Below are 21873 nucleotides of genomic sequence, written 5' to 3' on the forward strand. Positions count from 1 at the left end.
ATGTCAATTCCACATAAATGTATTAATGGGTGATTTATTTTTCAAATTAACATACCTACATGCAAAGTCCTGCAATAAGCTTGAAGCAATCCAGCGTTATTTTCCATGAGCTGACATATTCTATTTGTTAGTTGTGAAACTAGCCATAATAAAATCAGACGTTGTTGTTCCGTATATAATTGCCATAAGCCTTTGGCCCAATGTCACCGGTGGGATTTCGTCAATGCCTCCAGTAGACTAATGGCGCCACTGTAAACACCGCGGCTATTTTAGTGGCCGTAGTGAGATCAGTGTCGCTTTATGGACAAAAGGTTTCCAAAATCCCCAAAGGAGTCTTCGGCATCTTTGTAATGAAGTGATCCGCGCATTTGCTCTCGAAACTGTTCTTGCACCGAGGATATTCTCCTGGAGAGGAAATAAAACAACAAATTGGTGTCAAATCTGCCCTTGGGTTGTTATTGTAAAAGCATTTTTTTCCATGATGTTTTTTGACGAGTTCAAATCAGATAATGATGCGGCTTTGCGTGGAAAGTACGTCCCATGATGGCTCATGTTATCGGGATGGCTTCACTCTTGAATAGATCTGACGCAAGGTCCTTAAAAAAATGTATTGTGAAAATGAATCACCGTTTCTTTCATGGCCAAGAGTTTATACTGGGAGCAGTTATAAATATTCGATTAGTGCAAGATAAAGGAAGAAGGACACGCTGCAGAACATCAGCACACTCATTAGTCTTTGGATTGGAATAAAGACCATTTAAGTAGATCAGATCTGAAGCAACATTTCCATATTTCTTTTTCATTTCATATTGTAATGATTCCAGAAGTGTGACCTTTAGATTTTCCTGCTGTTGCGATTGTGTTTTGGTTGGGTCATGAAGATTTTTTTCAGTTGCTCTGCAGTTGCTATGTCCCTATGATGATGATGTATTTGTTACTTTTTATGCTTAATCACACCTATTTTGAAGTTTCTATGCAGTTAATACATCCCTTATGATGAGCACTCTTTTTTTGCCTACTCCCTCTTATTTTGTAGTTGCTAAGCAGTAGCTGTCCCTTAAGATGATGATGTATTTGTCCCTCTGTTTTTGTCTAGTTACTCTTCTTTTATAGTGCTATGCAGTTGCTATTTCCCTTATGATGACAGTGCTTTTGTCACTTTTTTTCTAGTCATATTTTGTAGCTGCTATGCAGTTTCTCTGTCCCTTATGATGATGATGATGATGATGATGTATTTGTCCCTCTGTTTTTGTCTAGTCACTCTTATTTTGTAGTTGCTATGCAGTTTCTATTTCCCTTATGATAACAATGTATTTGTCACTCTTTTTTGTCTAGTCTTATTTTGTAGCTGCTATGCAGTTTCTCTGTCCCTTATGATGATGATGATGATGATGATGATGATGATGTATTTGTCCCTCTGTTTTTGTCTAGTCACTCTTATTTTGTAGTTGCTATGCAGTTGCTATTTCCCTTATGATAACAATGTATTTGTCACTCTTTTTTGTCTAGTCTTATTTTGTAGCTGCTACGCAGTTTCTCTGTCCCTTATGATGATGATGATGATGTATTTGTCCCTCTGTTTTTGTCTAGTTACTCTTATTTTGTAGTGCTATGCAGTTGATATTTCTCTTGTGATGACAGTGCCTTTGTCACTCTTTTTTCTAGTCATTTTATAGCTGCTATGCAGTTTCTCTGTCCCTTATGATGATGATGATGTATTTGTCCCTCTGTTTTTGTCTAGTCACTCTTATTTTGTAGTTGCTATGCAGTTTCTATTTCCCTTATGATGACAATGCATTTGTCACTCTTTTTTTTCTAGTCTTATTTTGTAGCTGCTATGCAGTTTCTCTGTCCCTTATTATGATGATAATGATGTATTTGTCCCTCTGCTGTTGACTAGTCACTCTTATTTTGTAGTCGCAATGCAGTTGCTATTTCGCTTATGATGACACTGTATTTGTATCGTCTAGTCACTCTTATTTTGTAGTTGCTATGCAGTTGCTATGTCCCTTTTGACGATGATTGTTAGTTGCTATGCATTTGCTATAGATATGGATGAATCACTCTTAATTTGTCTAGTCACTCTTATTTTGCCATCCATCCATCCATCCATCCATCCATCCATCCATCCATCCATCCATCCATCCATCCATCCATCCATCCATTTTCTTAACCGCTTATTCCTCACAAGGGTCACGGGGGCCCTGGAGCCTATCCCGGCCGGCTTTGGGCAATAGGTGGGGTACACCCTGAACTGGTTGCCAGGTTATTTTGTCATATAGGCATTTATTTTGTCATATAGAGTTGCGTATTGCGCTAGCGAGAGTTACTGAATTACACTTTTGTCAGAACACCAAGATTTTCTCTCAGCACGTTGAGGTTTTCCTTGTAAGCTTCCAACCTTGCTCTCAAGAGTCAAAGTTTCTCCATCAAGTGTGTCTTCGAGGCCATCTGAATCCAATTCTGCTTCTCTGTTGTTACTTTGTATTTTTTTTTTTAGAAAAGTAAAGACTCTGTTTCCCGGTGCTTTGGGTCCAAATTGCGCAGCTCATGCGACATCTTCAACTCATATACTTCTCTTGTTACTTTTGCCCAGGTGAGGATGTACCCATGAATTACTGTTCAGAAGACCCGCCGCCGAACCAGACGGCCTGCGAGGTGGCTTGTCCCGCCGACTGCGTTGTTAGCGTCTGGTCCTCCTGGTCTCCCTGCTCACACAGTTGTGCCTCAAAAACCGCTGAGGGTCGACAAAGTCGCACGCGCACCGTGTTGGCCCTCCCAGGGAAAGGTAATGCTGCTCACCTAGGCATGATTTGATTTTCTGACAGACTTCTGCATACTTCTTCCACTACTCTCCATCTGTCAGCAACAAGCTTTGAGGTGATCAGTTTGTCCCCCAAACCTTCACCGCTTAGCCCTATTGACACATTGAGATGATGCTCAAAATGTTAAATGTGTCACTGGCTGGTGGAGCCAAAAACCCACTGGGAATGCGTCTGACATTCCGCCACGAGTAAAATTCTCGCAGTGATAATATGCCCCTGCCTGCATCCTCCACTTTCCTTGTCGTAGGGCTAATTGCTGGACTCCGTTTTAACTGTTTGTCCCTTTGCCAGGGTCGCACAGGTAACGGCATGTTCCCAAGATGTGAAGTGTCAAGGGCACAACAAAAAGGACACATTGGCGGCTACTTCAGTATTGATCCCTTAAACAGGCAAAGGTGTCGTTTTTCTGAGGAAGTAGTTCCACGAAATGAATGAACTGAAATATCGATGGACTGAGTGACTAGCAGACAGCTGACAAATCCAGCCTCCTGAGTGTAGTGAATATTTTAAAGAGATGGAAGGAACGCATAATTGTTTCAAAATTGACAGATTATCCAGAAAAAACTTTTTTAAGCTGTGACATGATACCTGAGAAGAACTGCAATGGTTGGAAAACATAACAAACAGGCATATTATAACATCTGGATTTTCTCATTCAGGTTAAAAAAACAAAAAACAAAAACAAAACTACGTTTAAAAAAAGTGTGTTTTGTATCAAACCTATGACAATTACACAATGATGCCAGTCAACAACCAACTGGTGCAATGTCCAAGGTATATACTAAGAACAAATACATGAGTTTTTCATTGTACGAGACATCTATTTTTATATATTTATATATATTTTATATATTCAAGATCTAAGTGCTGTACGGTGGAACAACAAGCAACAGTTTGGCAGGTAATGAACAATACTTTAAAAAAAATGGCTTGAAGTTATGTATTGCCGCTCTTAGTTGAAATTACACCTTGTCTATTTAAATCAGAAAACGTTGCCCTCTCGCTCATACAGTAGTTGTGAAAGTCTTCTTGGTTTGTGTCTTCACAACTGTATTGTTCTGCCCACCGCTGGTCAGGTCATGCACACCAGGTGTCTCAATTAATTCATCATGATTTGCAAACTGATAATTTTTAATAATTTTCATAAAGTACAGTCTTATAGACATTCTATTCTCTTCTATTCTCCTGAGTAAAACACATTTACAATTTTTTTGTCAATGTTTTTGGGGGAGGCTGGAACGGATTAATGTCATTCCCATTCATTTCAATGAGGAACAATGATTTGAGTTACAATCGTGGTCACATAACGGATTCAACTTGTATCTCAAGGAAATTGTGGACCTCATCTGGACCCCATGGGGAAGTCAGTAGTTGAACTGCCTAGAAATGTGTAGTAAAACAACCTGTGTATATGTTTGTTTGGCTTAGATGGGAAAGCGTGTCCAGGAGCTCCAGCTTTGGAGGAATGGAGAGTTTGCAATGACCATCCTTGCCTGGTGTTCTATTGGGAGGCTTCAACGTGGGGGCCCTGCATCAACGATACGATGGATCGCAACCGCACCAACTTCTGGAATCGAACCGCTACCTGCACTATGGGAGTCCAAATTCGTAAAGTCACCTGCATGAAGATGAATGGAGGATCTGTTGTGAGCAAAAGGTATGTTGTTCAACTTGTTCTTTCTGTTCCATTGATTCGTATGCAGTAGTTGTTGTATTTTGCCTGTCACAGTTTAGATTTAATTTAAAAAAAAAATATGATTACTAAATGAATTGCATATTATACTGCATATTGTAGAGTGGAATGTATGTTTTAATTGCAAAATAAAAATAATTCAAAAAATATAACAAACATGGAAAAGTAGAATTTGGGAAACAAAACATGCATTTGGAGATTTGATCTATTTTTTTTTCACAGATTATTTTTCTTCTCTCTTCTCTTAGTTTCCTTTTCTTTAGTTTTGTAGTATTAGATTGTGGAGCCCAAGTGAAATGATAAATTATGTGAGGAGAGGAAGATTTATTTTATGCTTATTTGAGATATTTAGCATATTCGTTTCATTCTTGGAATTTCAATTTTAAAACCTTCCCAGAGGAGTTGTGAAATTGTATTCATTGACTTTTGTACATTTGCCTTTTTTTTTTTGGTCTTTGTGATCTTGTTTTAACTTTATCTTTGACCATTGTTGCTGGTCTACACAACACAATTGCAAACAGTTATTTTAACAATGCTAATGCCGGCACCAGAAAGATGCATAAATAATTCATAGCATTTTGCCCTTCCTTAGCTCCATATATTATTGACAGTGCTCTAAACTGAATTATAGAAGGGATTTTTACCCCTTACCTTTGTCCTCTCTCGCACACAAATACAGAGGTTGTAACAAAAGTCGACGATGTGGCAACAGGTTGTCCTTTAGCAGAGCATTTGGTCACTACTCATCACTATTCATTAACGCTATGCTTTTTGTTGTTGGATTATTTATGTAGGCTATATTAAAACAATCAAATTATCATCTGCATAAATCTGACTGTAGTTGGGTCCATCGAAAACTCACTTATATCCCCGTTTTAGACAAACTATATTATTAACAACCTGGCCAAATTTAAATGATTAAACACAATGTGCCAATATATTTTGTGATTATTGCATTATTATTATTATTATTATTATTATTTATTTTATTTTTTTTTAAAGGCAAATGTTGCTTAAAAATCCATCAATTTTGGTTACATCTCATCTTAAGTCATTGACTGCCATTGACGGAAAAAGACGTCAAATAATGCATTTTTGCTGGGCTGGCAGTGAATGTGTAAAAAAAAAAAAAAAATGCCTAGTAAATAAAATGAGGTTCTATTTCGTCCCTCCCGACCACCAAGTGGCAGTGCTGAAAACAGCACGGAAATCGCCCAAGCACAAGCGTTACTCGAGAAAAACTGTCGTTTCAAAATCGTGGACGGCACTGAAACGACGTCTGCTCAACTGTCAATCAAATATCATTACTACAACATGAAAAATTGATATAACTTAATCTAGCATGTTTCTTATTCCTGTATGGAACTACTTCTTTGAACCATGAAAATATATCCGCTTAAAGCCTGGCTAAAAACCTAAAATTTACTCTTTAAAATTCTCTCCATGAATTGCGGACACTCGGTGGACAATGAGGCGCTCTAAAGCAGCTGCACCAGCTCAAAGTCCCGATCCGACAATGGTGCACAAGTTCTTAGCAAGTAGGGGATAAGTGACTCATGCATGTTTTAGGCAGGGTTATTATAGTTTTGGAATTTTTCATTTTAGTTAGTTTTTATTTCGTTTTGAGTATTGTTATATAAATTTAGTTAGTTTTAATTAGTTTTCAGGGTGGTTCTAATAGTTTTCAGTAGTTTTAGTTATTTAATAAATGATTAGTTTTAGTTAGTTTCAGTATTAGTTTTAGTTTTGTTTTTGTTTTTTGTTTTTTGTGTGTGTGTGTGTGTTTGTGTGTATGACTTGTGCGCAATATTTAAAAAACACCATGGCAGCGACGTCATCTGAAGGTGCTTTTTCTATTGGCTACTGCGAAATGACGTCTCTTCTGTGTGACACACGTCCTTATTCCAGTTAATATAAAAATAAATTACTTAAAATCACATTTAAAATCACCCCCAAATGCTCATGCATTAAATTACCAAACAGTAAAACGAAGGACACTTTTGCTATAATTAAAGTTTTAGTTTTGTAAACATAAAATGTAGTTTAAGTTAGTTTCCGTTTTTTAAAAGGCATTTTTGTTCTTATTTTATTTCGTTAACAACATTGTTTTTTTAATTTTAGTTTGTTATTTCATTAGTTATAGTTAACTGAAAAAACTTTGGTTTTAGGCAAGTTTTAAGTCCCCAACATATGAAGAAAACTGAACTGTATCTTCACTATTGAGTATTACATGGTTTTTGCACGTTTTCGGCGATTATGTTCAAAAACGTACAATGCATTAGAAACAAATCTGTAAAATAATCTTTAATAGAGTTTTCCTGTATTTATGACATTTCAAGAAGCCAACAATAGCAAATGGCTGTCAGCCATAATTGAGATTTTGCCTCGTTGTTCAATGCTTGTAATTTTCATCACACATTTTACAAACAGCATTTTCACAGATTTCTTTGAGACACCCCTTTGTTAGTCCTCCTGGAGGCAAATTCAATTTTTTACATCATTTTATATTCAACACGTGCGATGCACTTGTGCAGAAATACGCACATGCACAGTCGGCATCCTTCGGGCATGCACAAATGAACGCCTCGAGCAGTTGGGGCTTCAGTTGAAAGCACTTTGGTTGTGCTTGGGGAGTAAACTGGCACCTCTCCAGCAACAAGCGCTAATCTTTGGTCAGCGGCATTATTTGTCTGTAGCCAAGCCAAATGGCCACCAACTGAGCTATAACAATTATATTTATTATTATATGAAAACTATAATGGCCTAAACCAGGGGTGTCCAAACTTTTTCATTTGAGGGCCACATACAGAAAATCAGAATGATGCAGCGGCCACATAAGTCCTAAAAAAATTGTACACATTTATTTGTGCTTTTACATATTTAGAAAAATGCTACAGTACATAAACCAATTTATTTGTAATATGGCAGTAGGGTTATTATAGTTTTGGAATTTTTTTAATTTAGTTTTTATTTTGGTTTGAGTTTTGTTTTTTTAAATTCAGTTAGTTTTAATTAGTTTTCAGGGTGGTTCTGTTCGTTTTTATTAGTTTTAGTTCTTTAATTAGTTTTAGTTTTTTTTTTTTTTAAATGTGTATTACTTGTGCGCAATATTTAAAAAAACACCATGGACAACAACATTGCTAGATGATGTCACTTCTATGTGACATACTTTCAAATGTCATTATTCTGGTTTAGATCAAAATATATCTACTAAAAATTACATTTAAAGTCATCCGCAAAGCCTCATGCATTAATTAATTACCAAAGACTAAAACGGAGGAAATTTTTGCTGTAATGATACATAACATAAAATGTAATTTCAGTTAGTTTTTGTTTTTTAAAAAAGCATTTTCATTTTTTTTTTATTTCGTTAAGGAAATTGTTTTTTTTAATTTTAGTTTTAAAATTAGTTTGTTCGTTTTTGTTAACTAAAATAACCTTGAATAGCACTTGTGTTAAAATTAAATGTATTATAAATATTTGAACTGAGTCAAATGCCCTTTTTAGCATATGCCGCGGGCCACTGAAAAATGGACGGCGGGCCGCAAATGGCCCCCGGGCCGTAGTTTGGACACCCCTGGCCTAAACCATGAGGCTGTGATATATATATTTTTTTTACAAAAAGATGCATTCAATTTGTCCTTTCTTTTACAGTTTCCATGCATCGGATAGGTGTTCCACGTCACAGTTTTACAGTATTTCTCAGCCGCTGCCAATGTTCCCCAGCTGCCCAGTTGCATTGCTGTGCCCTTTGGCATGCGCCACTGCAAAGAGGGAAGGAGGATAAAATTGAGGAAGGAAAGTTGCACGTCTCATGCTCCTTGTACTCGGGTGTACTTTGATCAGGTTCTTGTGCCTGCTGACTTTCTGCTACTGGCAGAATGTGGCAGGCACCACGCTGAGTCTCAAGTGAGACCTGGATCTCGGTTGCTCGGTCGAGTAAAGCCACTTAGGGGGGGAGAGAATGTGTGCGTCGCTCCTGGTGGATGAAGACATCAAAGCGTATGATTTACTGTACATAGCCCCGTGAATTATGAAACCAAATTACAGAATTGACAAAAACACTGCCAGCGGCCTGTCATAAATACGTGTCACAAGCTATGTGACAGCTTAAACAGCACAATGATTTCCCATTAAGACTTTGGTTAAATATTAGCGATGCGCTTTTAAAAAAGTGATGACAACGTGTCCTTGGAGCTGAATAACTTGTTGGCGAATAGTTTGCATAGCCTTCCTTTTGTCAGGTTTAATTAGCAGGCATGTTGTGAACTTTAATTGATTTTTGCTGCGGGAGTCCCTCGGGTCTTATTGGTGCTAATAGTGGACTGCTGACGCCTTGCTTGTAAACAAGCAAACACACGTTCACATTAGTGTTTAAAGAATTGCGATGAAGAAGCGGGCAATCATGTTTGTTTATTAAACATTAGTCAAAGTTGCCTTAACTGTTTGGATTGCATTTATGTAATTAATCAAATGGCCATATTGATGACCACTGAAGCTTTCCTTAGGGAGGCATTCGATTCCACCAATGACACAACATGGGCATTTTATCACCTCATTAGGATGCTATTGGGATAATTAAGTCAGTGATTCCTAACTAGTGTGCTTGAGAGATCATCAAATTCACCTAATTTGTCAGGAAAAAAATTGCAAGTATATCTTTGCTATAAATATGCAGTGACAGTCAAAACAGTTCAATACTTTTTCATTAGATGGCAGAAGGTAATTAACCCGAATATCCACCGGTTGCCTTCATATAACAGAATACAGTAAATACTTTGAGTTCAACTAAATAGGCTCAGATTTCACCAGTCAATTTGTGACAAATTGGAGTCGAGATCATCAATATTCCACACCGGATTTAGGCAGTATGGTGACGTTTAATGTGAACGTGAATGCTTGTTGAGCAGTCTAAGGTGTACATCGCCTCTCGCCCAAAGTCAACTGAGACGTGCTCCAGCTTACCCGCCACACTAATGAGGACAAGTGCTTTAGACAGTCGATGGATGGATTGGCCAATCAGTCCATTTTTGTACCATTCACCCATTTTCTTACCGCCGACCTTTATGGCAGATTGACTATTAATAATAATAGTTAAAAAAAAAAAAAAAAAAAACATACAAAGAAAAAGCAAAGGAAAAACATTGTCTAGCAATTTAAGCATTTTTTCACATTCTAAAACACAGTAGTGTCAAATTAATTGTCTGTATTTTTGTTTTTTTAACTCATTCACTCCCAGCCATTTTCACAGAAGCAATCCCATTCGCTCCCGGCTGTTTTACTGGAATTTGACTGATTTTGCAAGGCCCACAGAATACTGTGTTCTATTGCTATAAAGGCATGGAACCTATCAAAAGAAAGATTAGTCTCTTATTCTTTCATCAGGAAAAAAAAAGTATGTTTCTATCTGTTTCCGTTTTGCAGCAATTAGCATTAGAAGAGAGCTAAGTTTCATCGGTTTTCACAAATCTATTCAAAATTGTAAGTAATTGAGCTTTTTTTCTAGATGGCCCTGGTTGATCTCCTTTGCTCTGCAGCCACCTGCTGGCCGTTTATGTAATAACTACCATTTCTGCAACCGTTCTTTGCTGTTGAGAGGCTGCATAAAAGCCTTCTGTATGCTCTAGCTTAAAAAACACAAAAAAACATATAACATATAAATACGTCTTTGGGACACTTAGAACATTTAAAAAAAAACGTATTTACACGTTATTGGGAGCAAATGAGTTAAGTCTCTCAGAACCTGTAAAATGTATTGCGAGATTTGTTTCTAAATAAATACACTATACTGTATATGTTTGAACTATGTAAGCATTCGTCGAGTGTCTCATGTCATATTCTTGCTGATTTGTTTTTGTTAATCTATCAAACTTTTAGCATGGTTGCTAACAACAATCGTCTCTCTGTGAGTCAATTTTATAAGAACTTTACAGGGACTTTTTAGTGATGACCCTATAGTGACTTTTTTCGATTTCCTTTTTAATGTTCAGTAGTAATTTACAAGGAAGTATTTGGGCCTGACTCAAGAAAAAAAATTGCTAAATATACAGTACCAAAAATGATTTTTTATTTTTTATTCCCCCCCCCCACATTTTCTATACCTGACCTATTGCATTGAAGTGGGGGTGTGCAACCAAAACCTACACCGATTCCAGCTTTCTTTTACAGAAACATGCAATTCGTGTCATTTGCGGTTGCGGATACAGAGACCACACTAATTAATCCATTATTTATACAACTAAAAACTTTCAAATTTAATGAATTGATGGAGTTTAACGGTCTAAAAATAATGTTTAAAGCCCATCATGAAATTTTACTAGTTAATATACAAATTAAATTTAAAAAAAGGGAAAGTGAGTATAAATTAAGAGGAACGGATATTTTCTCCAAAACAAAATATAGAACAAAACAAAAAACAATGTATTTCAAGTCACGGGGTCATCTTATGGAACAATCTGGATTGTAAAACAAAATAATCTAATCTGTATTTTTAAAAACTCGAAAAAAGCTCAATTACTGGAAAAATATATATATATAGCACAAGGACATTCTGCTGAATTATTTTTTAGGGTTGTTATATTGAATGCGTCTTGACCGCTCGCTGTCATTTATTCTGTGTTGAGTATTTTTTTGTTGTTGTTGTTGATCAGGGGCAGATAAGTTTAACTTTTTTCTGTCCCTTTTCATTTCTCTTTTTTAATGGAATAAAATAAAATTGAATTGAATGACTGTTTATATTAATGCTGCAACTGGCTTTTTTGAGTTTATTGTATTTTTTATTTTATTTTTTTGAGTGGTCCTAATACTCCTCTAGCAAACTGCATGTATGAGACAACTGTATTTTATTTTGATCTTATTTCTTATTATCTTTCTCCATTTTGCCTGGTCTCGTACAAGCAGCGGGACAAATAATCAATCATGTGTCCTGTGGGGACGTGTGTGATGTCAAGGACAGGGCACTTGTTTCGCTGCACTGTCCTGTTACCAGCAAGACTCGGGACATTTATCACTCAGCGCCTGAGGGATGAGTACAATATGAGACCACTGTTTGTGTGTGCGTGTAGATGCCCAGATTCTGCTCGTCCACGAACGATCCGGCCCTGTGTTCTTCCCTGCATGAAAGACTGCATCGTGACACCCTTCAGTGAATGGACGGCCTGCCCATCAAACTGCATGCCAGGTAGCCTTGAACGAACATTACCGAACCTCTTCTAGAATTGTAAGGTTGTGTTTACTCATACGATTTCGTGTTGAGAATGTTAAATTTTGCTGTAGTTTTTGATTTACCGCTTCTTCCTTTTGTTTTTTTTTGTTTGTTTTTTTTGTGTGTGTGCACTGCAGATTTGCGGCGTGTGGGTAGACGTGTCATCAAATGGCGTTTTTATGACGTCAGTTTCAGGGTAGTTTTCTTAGTTTATGCTGCAGTCACGTTAATATCATATTTTTATTCGTGTTTGATAAAGGAAAGATTCTGATCAAAGGATATTCGATTCCATGTGTGTTATTTTTTTGTGTGTTTATGATTCTAAGACTCATATAGTTGTGCCTTGGGATGAATTTAATTCAATCTAAGACCTGAAATGTATTTCTCCTTGATTTATGCTGCATTCGAGGATGGTCGGAAGTGGGACTTTTTCCGAGTTCAAACCAGGAAGTGTGTACGGGAACGCCCCCTTGAACTCGGACCCCGACTTCACCGGCAGACTACAATGTGACCTCACTCTGAATGGCAAAACACAATTTACTTGAGTATAAAACTAGATAGCTTTCTTCATTCATAAATATTCGCCATAACTTCACGTAACGCAACGTACGTGACAGTATTGCCGCTATATCCCTGCATGAAATTATACGGTAAACTACTTAACTGTATGGAATGCTTATGAAATAAGATTAAAACAATAAATGAAGCAAAATTGCAAAAAAAAGTAAGTTTTCTGGAGGTCAAATTGAGTTTTGAGGACCAAAATAAAAAACAATTTATCGCTATCCGCTATTTTGGTTGTTTACTTTCACCTCGAACGCTTTGAGGTCGGAACTGGGAAGTTTCAACTCGGATATTTCCGACTTCCGACCATCCTCGAATGTAGCATTAACCAGGTAGGTCAGTTGACAACTTTATTTACAATGGCAACCTGCTCAAACATCCGAAAATAATTTTCTCAACAGGAATGAATAGCAATGCCATTGACAAAAAAAATAAAAATAAAAAATAAATAAAATGCGATGCACAAAAACATGTTTTAGTTTTCAGGAAAAAGAGAACTTCATTAGAAAAATAGTTATAGGATTTATTTGACCGGCTAACGCCCCGCTGTTGGCTAGCTAATGTGCTAGCAACAGGAATATTTGGCGGGCTAATGCCTCTCTGTCGGCTGGCTAACGCCATGCTAGCAACAAGCGAAAGGGAGTTAGCAAACTTGGGCGCCACACTAGTTTAGGATTAGCTAGGGTGAAGTTATTAGCAGCATAAATGGATTTAAAATGGGACCAAAGAGAAAAAAAACTCATCTGTTCCGCTATTGGCCAGGATACAGCTCCAGGAGGTTAAAGACAAAAAAGTGGTCTGTCCTCCCAAATCTCCTCCCAAAAGAGGACGTTTGGTCACTCTAGTTAAAGTAAGTTGCTTTAAACTGAAAAAGGTTAACCTTTGTATTGTTACTATGCATTAAGTAGTGTAGGCTACACTCTAATAAGTTTGAATGATATAAGTGAATATGGCTTTGATCATAATGATCAAGATAAAGCGCTATATAAATGTGCTCCATTTACCATTTTGATCACATTTTTCTTTTGTTGAACTAAGATATAATTTCCGGCAAAAATACATTGTGTAAACCCATTCAAGTTGACTTGGTTATTCTGTGGCAATACGGCTCATCTAAAAAAAAACCTCATAAATCGGGTCACTTGTATCTCAAGGCACCACCATCCATCATATAGTGAAAATCCAACCTAATATAGTTTCCTAAAGTTAAAAAATGTATATTTAGAAGTTAAAAAGTGTCTCTCTAAAAGATTACTCTGCCTCATGCTCCATTTATTTTTTTCTCTCACTAACATAAAATATATTACATTGGCTCACACATTACAAGGAAAAAATAATAATTCTTCCAGGAAAAATAAATAATCAAAACAATTGCGCCAGCAACTCATCTCTATAAATATTCTTTGGCTCATTGGTCCGCTGATGATGCAGTCACATTTCATTTCACCATTTTTAATGTGAGGTGATTAGTCTGTGGTCATTACAATGTCGTATGTCCAGAAATTAAGGGCTGTGTGTTGCAGAAAATTATAGTCATACACAGGCACACTAATCATTATCTCATCAGCTTTTGACTCGACTTGTTTTCTCGACATGCACTTAAAAGTTTTGACTCTGAAAATGGGAGGAATAGGAAAACGTGCAAACGCAATGTCAAATTGGTTTATTAATTTTTCTTCAGCAAGCGGCTTCTATTGTAGTAAATATAAAGAAGCACATTTGGAATTTCATTTCAATTTGACAACACTTGCCAATAGCATTTATGCAGGTTTTTTTCTACTTTACAAAGAGTGTGAGACAGCAAAGTACAAACATTGCCATTCAAAAGTGATGTTGTGCAGGTATTCAACAAGATAATTTGAGGGTGCGTAGAAAAGTGAGTCAGTCCAGAAAGTGGTCGATAAAAGCAACACCTCATGCTTTGGTGTTGTTTGGAAAAATATAGTGAGAATTGTCAAAAATGGTGGCGAGTTCTACTTTATTGTCCGTTTGCTTTTTGTGTGTGTTTGACTTATTTCAAAAATAGTTTCGTTATAATTCCAAAAGTTGCATATTGTGCAAATACTGGATTGATAAATGAAAGTTGGAAGGACAAACTTTCAAGTACTCATTACGATTTCTGACTGATGTTGATGACCTTCACCTTTTAAGTTTGATATTTTCTAAACACAGTAAGTTTGCAACTTTTCCAAAGCGTGTTTGTCAGAACTATTTTTTATTTTTTTTCCAACAGAGAATTCCACCTCTGCCACACAGTCTCGGTACCGCACTATCATTCAAAAGTCTGCTAATGGAGGTCAAGAGTGCCCCGACACTCTTTATGAAGAGAGGGAGTGTGAATCACTTCCAGCATGTCCAATTTACAGGTAAACCATTTTCTTGCTTCCTATCTATGAGTAAGCGGGACTGAATCCGGCTGATGCTTAATCGCATATTATAAAAAGAAAAGTGTGTATGAGGTTCCATTATGGTATACTGTAATGTGTTTTTAATTGAGCACATTTTATTCCTAGATGTAAAATGAGTTGATGGTTAGTGATTAGATGTGGGAATACTTCAGCATTCCCACATATGCTATTGTGATTTTTATTCTCCACACTTTTTTTGCCGCGAAACAACTCCCACATAATACATCCAATTTCCATTGTTCAAATGTCAACTAGCTTCAAAGATTCACGCCTCCCGGGGTATATATCGTGTGACTCCACATTACTTACAGTATTTGCACAATTTAACATTTAATATAAACTTTTCCCCATTCATTTTCAATGAGTATCACTTTCCAAGCCCACTTCCATATATATAAATTATCATCATTACCAGGTGTCTGATACTGCTCGGTGGCACCGTTGGTAAAGCGCATTGTCCAGTAACCAGGAGGTTATCATTTCATAATTTATCTCTCAATGTGCTTTCAGCATTCGCACACAATTTCTCCAGAAATTGCACTTAATCTAGTTTGAATTATTAATGAAAATGTTAACATTTTTTGTAGTCGATACTAAGATAGTGCTTCTCAATTATTTTTTGTTATGCACCCTCAGAAAAAAGAAGATATTTCTCGCCCTTTTCACCCTCCCCCAACCGTCTGCTGCGACTATCGTGTCATTGTGGGAATGCTGAAAGTGATTTTTATTCTCCACACTTTTTTGCCGCCTCACAACTCCCACATAATACTTCCAATTTACATTGTTCAAATTTCAACTAGCTTCAAAAATTCATGCATCCCAGGGTATATATCGTCTGATTCCACATTACTTACAGTATTTGCACAATTTAACATTTTATAGCAACTTTTCCCCATTCATTTTCAATGGGACCGTCATTGAACTTTTTCTAAGTATCACTTTCCACGCCCACTTCCATATATATAAATTATCATCATTACCAGGTGTCTGATACTGCTCGTGGCACAGTTGGTAAAAGCGCAAAATCAGACACCTTCACAACCAATCACAGCTCAGGTTCAGAAAATAGGTGAGCCGTGATTGGTTGGTTTAGTTCGTTTTGATAACAAAAAAATGTATTTTCAGTTCAAACTTGATTAGGAAAATACAAGCAAAGCAAAAGTCATTTCAGCAAGGACTATATTTTGTGTTTACTTCCAGCAACGTAGGAAGATTCTTTCTTTTAAGTTAATGAGGTTTATTTTGTGTCTTATTTGTATTTGGCATGTTGGCAACAAGTGGCCCAGATCAATTGTTAACCAACAAAAAGGTAAATGCTTCTCATCTAAAACAAGAAAGCACAACAAAATGAAAAATCACTGAAACATGGCGCAAATGTTTTGTATTTACTTATTTCCTGCAGTGCTCACAAATACAGATGTGTTGACACAGAATACATTTTAGAAATCTTTCCCTTTTTACATTTGGTGTTATTGTCTTGCTCATGTTTTCTGCATGGGGACAAAAACGGGCCCAGATAATCAATTCTAAGCCAACAAAATGTTGAACGCCTGTGATTTTGCTTGAGGGTTTACAAGCCAGCAGTAATCCTCATGTCTTTGTTTTGTTGTTTTTCCATTAAGGTGGAGGATACACAAGTGGCACGCTTGTACCTTGGTTCCTGATTCTGTCCAACGTAGCTTATCTCGAACAGCAGAATCTTGTGGAAATGGGTTAGAAACAAGAGGCAAGTCTTTTTTTTTTTCTTTTTTTTTTTTTTTATTCCACAAGTATTTGTCTTTCAGTACTCGTTAGCCCATTTTAAACTTCCGTCTAGTTAACTGTCTTTATTTAATGAGTCCTAACGGTCCTTTCATAACGGCTCCTTTAACAAACAACTGATGGAGCCATAAAACACGGAGGCAATTTGTCCTGGGAGTGTAATAAGATGAATCTTTCTGTCTGTTGTCCTGACGATCTCATCACGCCACTGGTTCCTTATTAATGGAGCAAGCCGGACGGCCACGGGCACATTGCACATTACACACCAAGAGATAACGTAGCCTTGTAGCAAAAAAAAAAAAAAAAAAAACAGCCCACACACAATCATGCAAGCTATTATAAATGTATTTAAGCAAAGCAATTTTATCAGTACACTACTTTTGTCAAACATAGATTTCGACAGACTCCACTTCTGTATAACCAGACGGGTCGATATATAATACACTTTGGACGAACACACTTAAACTGCCTAACGTTATCAAAAAACAAAAACAAAAAAGTGGCAGAGAGTGTGGCAGCCGATTTTGACCATTTTCACTCATCTTTCATGGTACAAACAGAATATTGAAAGATTGGATTCCATTCTTTCATTCGAAAAAAAAAAGTATGATTCTACCTTATTCTTTTCTTTTCTTATTCTGTTCTTTTGTAATCACCATTTTAAAATAGGTAATTTGAGTGACACCAAGTTCTAATAGAAATTAAGGAGAAAACAAGCTTTTGGGGAACAGATACATTTTCTGCACAACAGTGACTTTGACACGAATATTTTTAGTTTTGTGACGCTCTGTGAATTTGAATTGTGACAAACGCTTTGATCATTCACAACATCCTTGAAAACGTATTTCCTAAGATCCGCCATGTTTTCATTTCAATGAAAAGAGATACAATGCTGCCATCTGATGGCCATAGTTAGAGTTTTTTTTCCCCCCAACTCATTCATGAAACCAGAGCTGCACAAGACGTTGCGCTGCCCATTGTGAAATAAAAAGAAAACAAAACAAACAAACAAACAAAAAAAAAACTTAGTTGACGTTAATTAACGTTATTGGCGGTAATCGTTGGGATTTCCGTTAACGCTAATTAACGTTCTTGGCAGGAAGAGTTAATGACTTTTAAGCCAACAAGGACGACTGTATAAATGCATAAAAAATGACCTAATTTACCCCTAATATAAGTGCTTTCATTAAGCACAAATTATACTTTAATTGTGCAGAACTAATTGTGACCTTCAAATGTGTCAAATGTGAGACATGAACCTTTTGTCATGCACCAAAGCGCTTCAAGTATGCCATAGTGGCAACTGGCAAGCGTCACTATTGAGGACATACTTTCCCGAACAAGTCGTTTTCCGAGGACCGAGTTGACAAAATGACAACCACTTCTCATTTCATCCTGTATATTAATGTCATTTTGTATTTGTGGACTCACTAAGATGAGCACAAATGGGTCTACTAACTGGCACCTTTCAATTACAGTAATGACGACTCCAGTAGCTGTCTGAGGCTTTAAGAACTTTTCTTTTTTTTTTTGGCTCTCGGCGCTGCTGTCTTCTATTTAACCTCATAATTGTTCGACATATCTCAAGTGAATCGATGCGATTTTTCCAGTAAGGGAAGAGGAATGAAGCATCACCAGGTGTAAAGCAATCCTCCTCGACCTTTAGCGATTCACCTTTTCAATATGATTAAAAATGTCTGTTTAAATACCTGTGACATTTAAGATACTTGGAGCCAACTTAGAATGTACTAGGGGTATAAAAAAAATATATAACTGAGTGTAGGGCTGCTCCAATAGAATTAAAAAGTCATATACTATGAAATTAAATGCATAATGGGTGTATAGGAGGCTATATAAAGGGTATTCATACTATGAAATGATATAGCAGTTATTCCTAACAATTTATTCCAAAGGTTACTCGTCTTTTCACTGTTGAATAACATTACATTTAACTTATTGATGATTTTGTGATAGTGGAACCTCAATTTTACGATCGAATTGGGGTCATCTGTTAGAGCCAATTGTCCGCTACAAATACTTTTTTGTGAAATCAACCAATTCAGTATGAAATTGTTTTTTGTATTTTGTAGCCTCAAAATGCCCAGTACAGTACAAAATGAGTAAAAATACATTTTAATACATACCTTGATGCATGGGGTGCAATACGATTAAGGTGGAATGATTTGATTTAATTTTAGTGGGATTACAATTCGATTACTTTTACAATATGAATGAACTTGTCCGTGCTGTCATTGTGACATTACATTACATATTTTTGTCATATAACAATGTGGTATGGTTGGATTAACATGAAGATGAAATTTGATGGGACTTAATCTAGATAGAATAGATATTATTATTATACATTATGATGGAAAATATAACTGGTTCTGGCTTTGGCTGATAGACTATAAATAGAAAAAAAAACTTCATTAAAAATAAAGTAGTTCAATATGATTCTCGACCATTTTCTATAAGATGAGGAAACTGTGGAGTGTGAGCCTTTTCAAAGAGTGTCCTTTCAGCAATTCCTCCACACTTATCACCTTTCTGAATTCGTGTATAATTAAAGATGATCCCTGTCTGGGTGAAATGATGTGTAATACCACACATGTGGACTTTGGCAACCCTGAGGCTGAACAAATTCCATTAAAAATGGAGTTGAGCGTTCTGTTTTTTTTTTTTTCCAGCACTGGAATCTGCCAACAAAAGGACATTGGGGTTGAGCGAGTACTGCATCATGGGAAAGACCAGATCAAGTGGAAGGCAGTAAATCTAAATGATCACATATGAATAATCCCGCAGTCATGATAATTGGGTGAAAAAGCAACATCATTAACGTCTAAATTGTTTTTGAACATGTATTTCTTCAGTTCTCACCAGTGGAAATGTGCAGTTGATAGCCACACAATGGAGTATATTCACTCAGAATGCGCTACGTTCAGTAATAGCGCAAAATATTGCACCACAACTGCACCCACAATCTGCGCCCAGTTACCCACCTATTCACTAAGGATATTGCTCTAATCATATACCGGCGCAAACACGCCCACAAAACTGACAGCTTGGAGCAAATTTGCACCTGACTTACCTATCACACATGGCAACGGATTTGCGCCAAGAACATGGTTGTTATAGTAACAGTTGCGAGAAAGATGACATTATCAGAAAGCGAGCTTGGACCAAATTATTGGTGCGATCATTTATCAAAAATATATTTTCAGAGGTTGATAGATGCATACAGTATGCATCGGGCACGTCAAAATGATTGTAAAATGACACCCCCGCACCCCCACCTATGCCGATCAGCCCAGGTTGCGCCATTTAAAAAAAAAAAATAATAATAAAAAACCCGTAGAAAAATGTCCCCCCCTCTCTCTCTCCTCTCTGTGTGATGAGCCAGAGAGGGACGTGCACCATTGCCAGGCACTGCTGTCATGATCCCGGGATCGAGGTTGCGGCAGGATTAAACATGCTTTCCATAAACGTTATTCGCGTCACGCAAACTCCGTGTGGCTATTAGCGCTGGCGTTAGTGAATTAGCGCCATATATCAATGAGTCTCATTTGCATTGGGGTGGGCACATTTTGCATCAAATGTATGCAAATTACCTAATTTGCATAGGTGCAAATAACACCGGCGCACCGTGGCGCAATCTGGTTGGCAGCGCACTTAGGAATTTCCCCATCTGCGCGTGTTTAGTGAATTAGGCGCTCCCAGAGCTCCCGCGCAAAGGCTATGCAAACCTTTAGTGAATTTACCCCAATGTTTTTTGAATGACACCGATACAATAACCAAAACAATGTTGGGGTACAATACTGCCCAAAGCCAAATACGGTATTACGAATATACAGTATTTCTTTACTTTCTGTGTTCATGTTAAATGGATATTTAATATCTTTCCTGCAGTGAATTATTGAGTTAATCATGTCTGTCGAATGTAATGCAGTCATTGCGGCCCAGATAAGCACTCCACATTTACTCTGCGGACACATAGAGGCGATGGCAAACTATTTCTTGTCAGAGGGCAAAATTTAAAAGTCAAAGAGAAATGAATGAAATGGATGAAAGGCATGTTTATTGATAGTTCGATCAGTGAATCTACACCGACAAAGTCTTGTGGGAGGTGTAGATGATGTCTTATAAATGGTGCTGTGTCTAAATGTATGCCATGATGGGTGGTCTATAAATCTGACTATACGGTTGATGCCTTATCGCCATTAATCCATGTTTACAAAATATTTTTTTAAGGGGACCATTTCTTCCCATAAATGTCAAAAAATAGAAATAAGAGATGGCTATTTCTCCTTACACTGTCGGTGCGCTGTTGATGTTGGGGAGTGTGTCTTATCTTCAAATGTTCTCTCAACCAGGTGGTAAGATTTCAGATGATTTCCTTTCACACGGATTTCCTCTGTCAAGCCGAGGATTAGATTGCAGCGTACCTTGCTGCATAAATATGCATACTAATGAGGTCATTCTTGTAAAACCCTTTGTGGCTATGAATTTTTCTTATTGATCCACAGTTGACCTAAACCTTGCATCCATGTGTTTTTTTTGTTTGTTTGTTTTTTAATGACTAACTCTTACACGAAACAGTTTCATCCATTCATGAAAGGAAAGCATGATTTCTCTTTTCTGACTAAATGACACAGCTCTCAAATATCCCTATTGGTAAGATGCTTGTTAATATCAAGACAACATACAGTATACTACAAGGTTTTTCAGTTGTGAAAGTGGAAAATATTTAACTCCAGATATATTTTGCATGTCTTAATCCATTTACAATTTACCATACTATACCACTGACTTATGTAATAAATATTTCCATGACATCATTATGATCATATTCAGTGTTTTGCATTATGATTACGCCTATTACAATTCATGTCAACAAAACCTTTGAACTGATCTTTGATGATGACAGTGAATCTGTTCTATGAAAACAGAACATGATCAGAGATGCTAGGATGGCAGTCAAATGTTTTTCACTATAGTCTATTTTTTAGACAGTGGTGCACATGAGTGGTGCGCACTGCGCAGGTGCGCGCATGTAGGTCGAAAATCCTAAGACGCACCATATTCAATCGTGTGCCTGTGCATTTGTGTTCGGCCTCCAGTTGAAGTCAAGAACGAGGCTGGACTGGCCATCTGGCATACAGGGCAGATGCCCGGTGGGCCGGTGTCTTTTGGGGCCGATGTGGTGCTATTCAGTTATTATTTTACTCCATTTTACCCCGAAAGATAAGCCCACGAGAAGGAGCAGCTCATTAACTCATTCACTCCCAGCCATTTTCACAGAAGCAATCCCGTTCGCTCCCGGCTGTTTTACTAGATTTTGACTGATTTTGCAAGGCCCACAGAATATTGTCTTCTATTGCTATAAAAGCATGGAACCTATTAAAAGAAAGATTAAAG

General features: G+C 37.0%; 1 protein-coding gene across 2 annotated transcripts in view; it reads left to right on the forward strand.

The window, feature by feature from the left end:
* The window catches only part of thsd7ba (thrombospondin, type I, domain containing 7Ba), a 213015-nt gene that overhangs the window by 127267 nt on the left and 63875 nt on the right, over positions 1 to 21873 (forward strand). For both annotated transcript variants that reach the window (XM_077536062.1, XM_077536063.1), the window contains 5 exons: positions 2597 to 2788; positions 4254 to 4482; positions 11583 to 11698; positions 14520 to 14652; positions 16317 to 16420. In XM_077536062.1, the coding sequence (XP_077392188.1) occupies positions 2597 to 2788; positions 4254 to 4482; positions 11583 to 11698; positions 14520 to 14652; positions 16317 to 16420 (774 nt within the window). The remainder of the gene's footprint in view (positions 1 to 2596; positions 2789 to 4253; positions 4483 to 11582; positions 11699 to 14519; positions 14653 to 16316; positions 16421 to 21873) is intronic.

Source organism: Festucalex cinctus, chromosome 11, assembly GCF_051991245.1.
Source record: "Festucalex cinctus isolate MCC-2025b chromosome 11, RoL_Fcin_1.0, whole genome shotgun sequence".
NCBI lineage: Eukaryota > Metazoa > Chordata > Actinopteri > Syngnathiformes > Syngnathidae > Festucalex > Festucalex cinctus.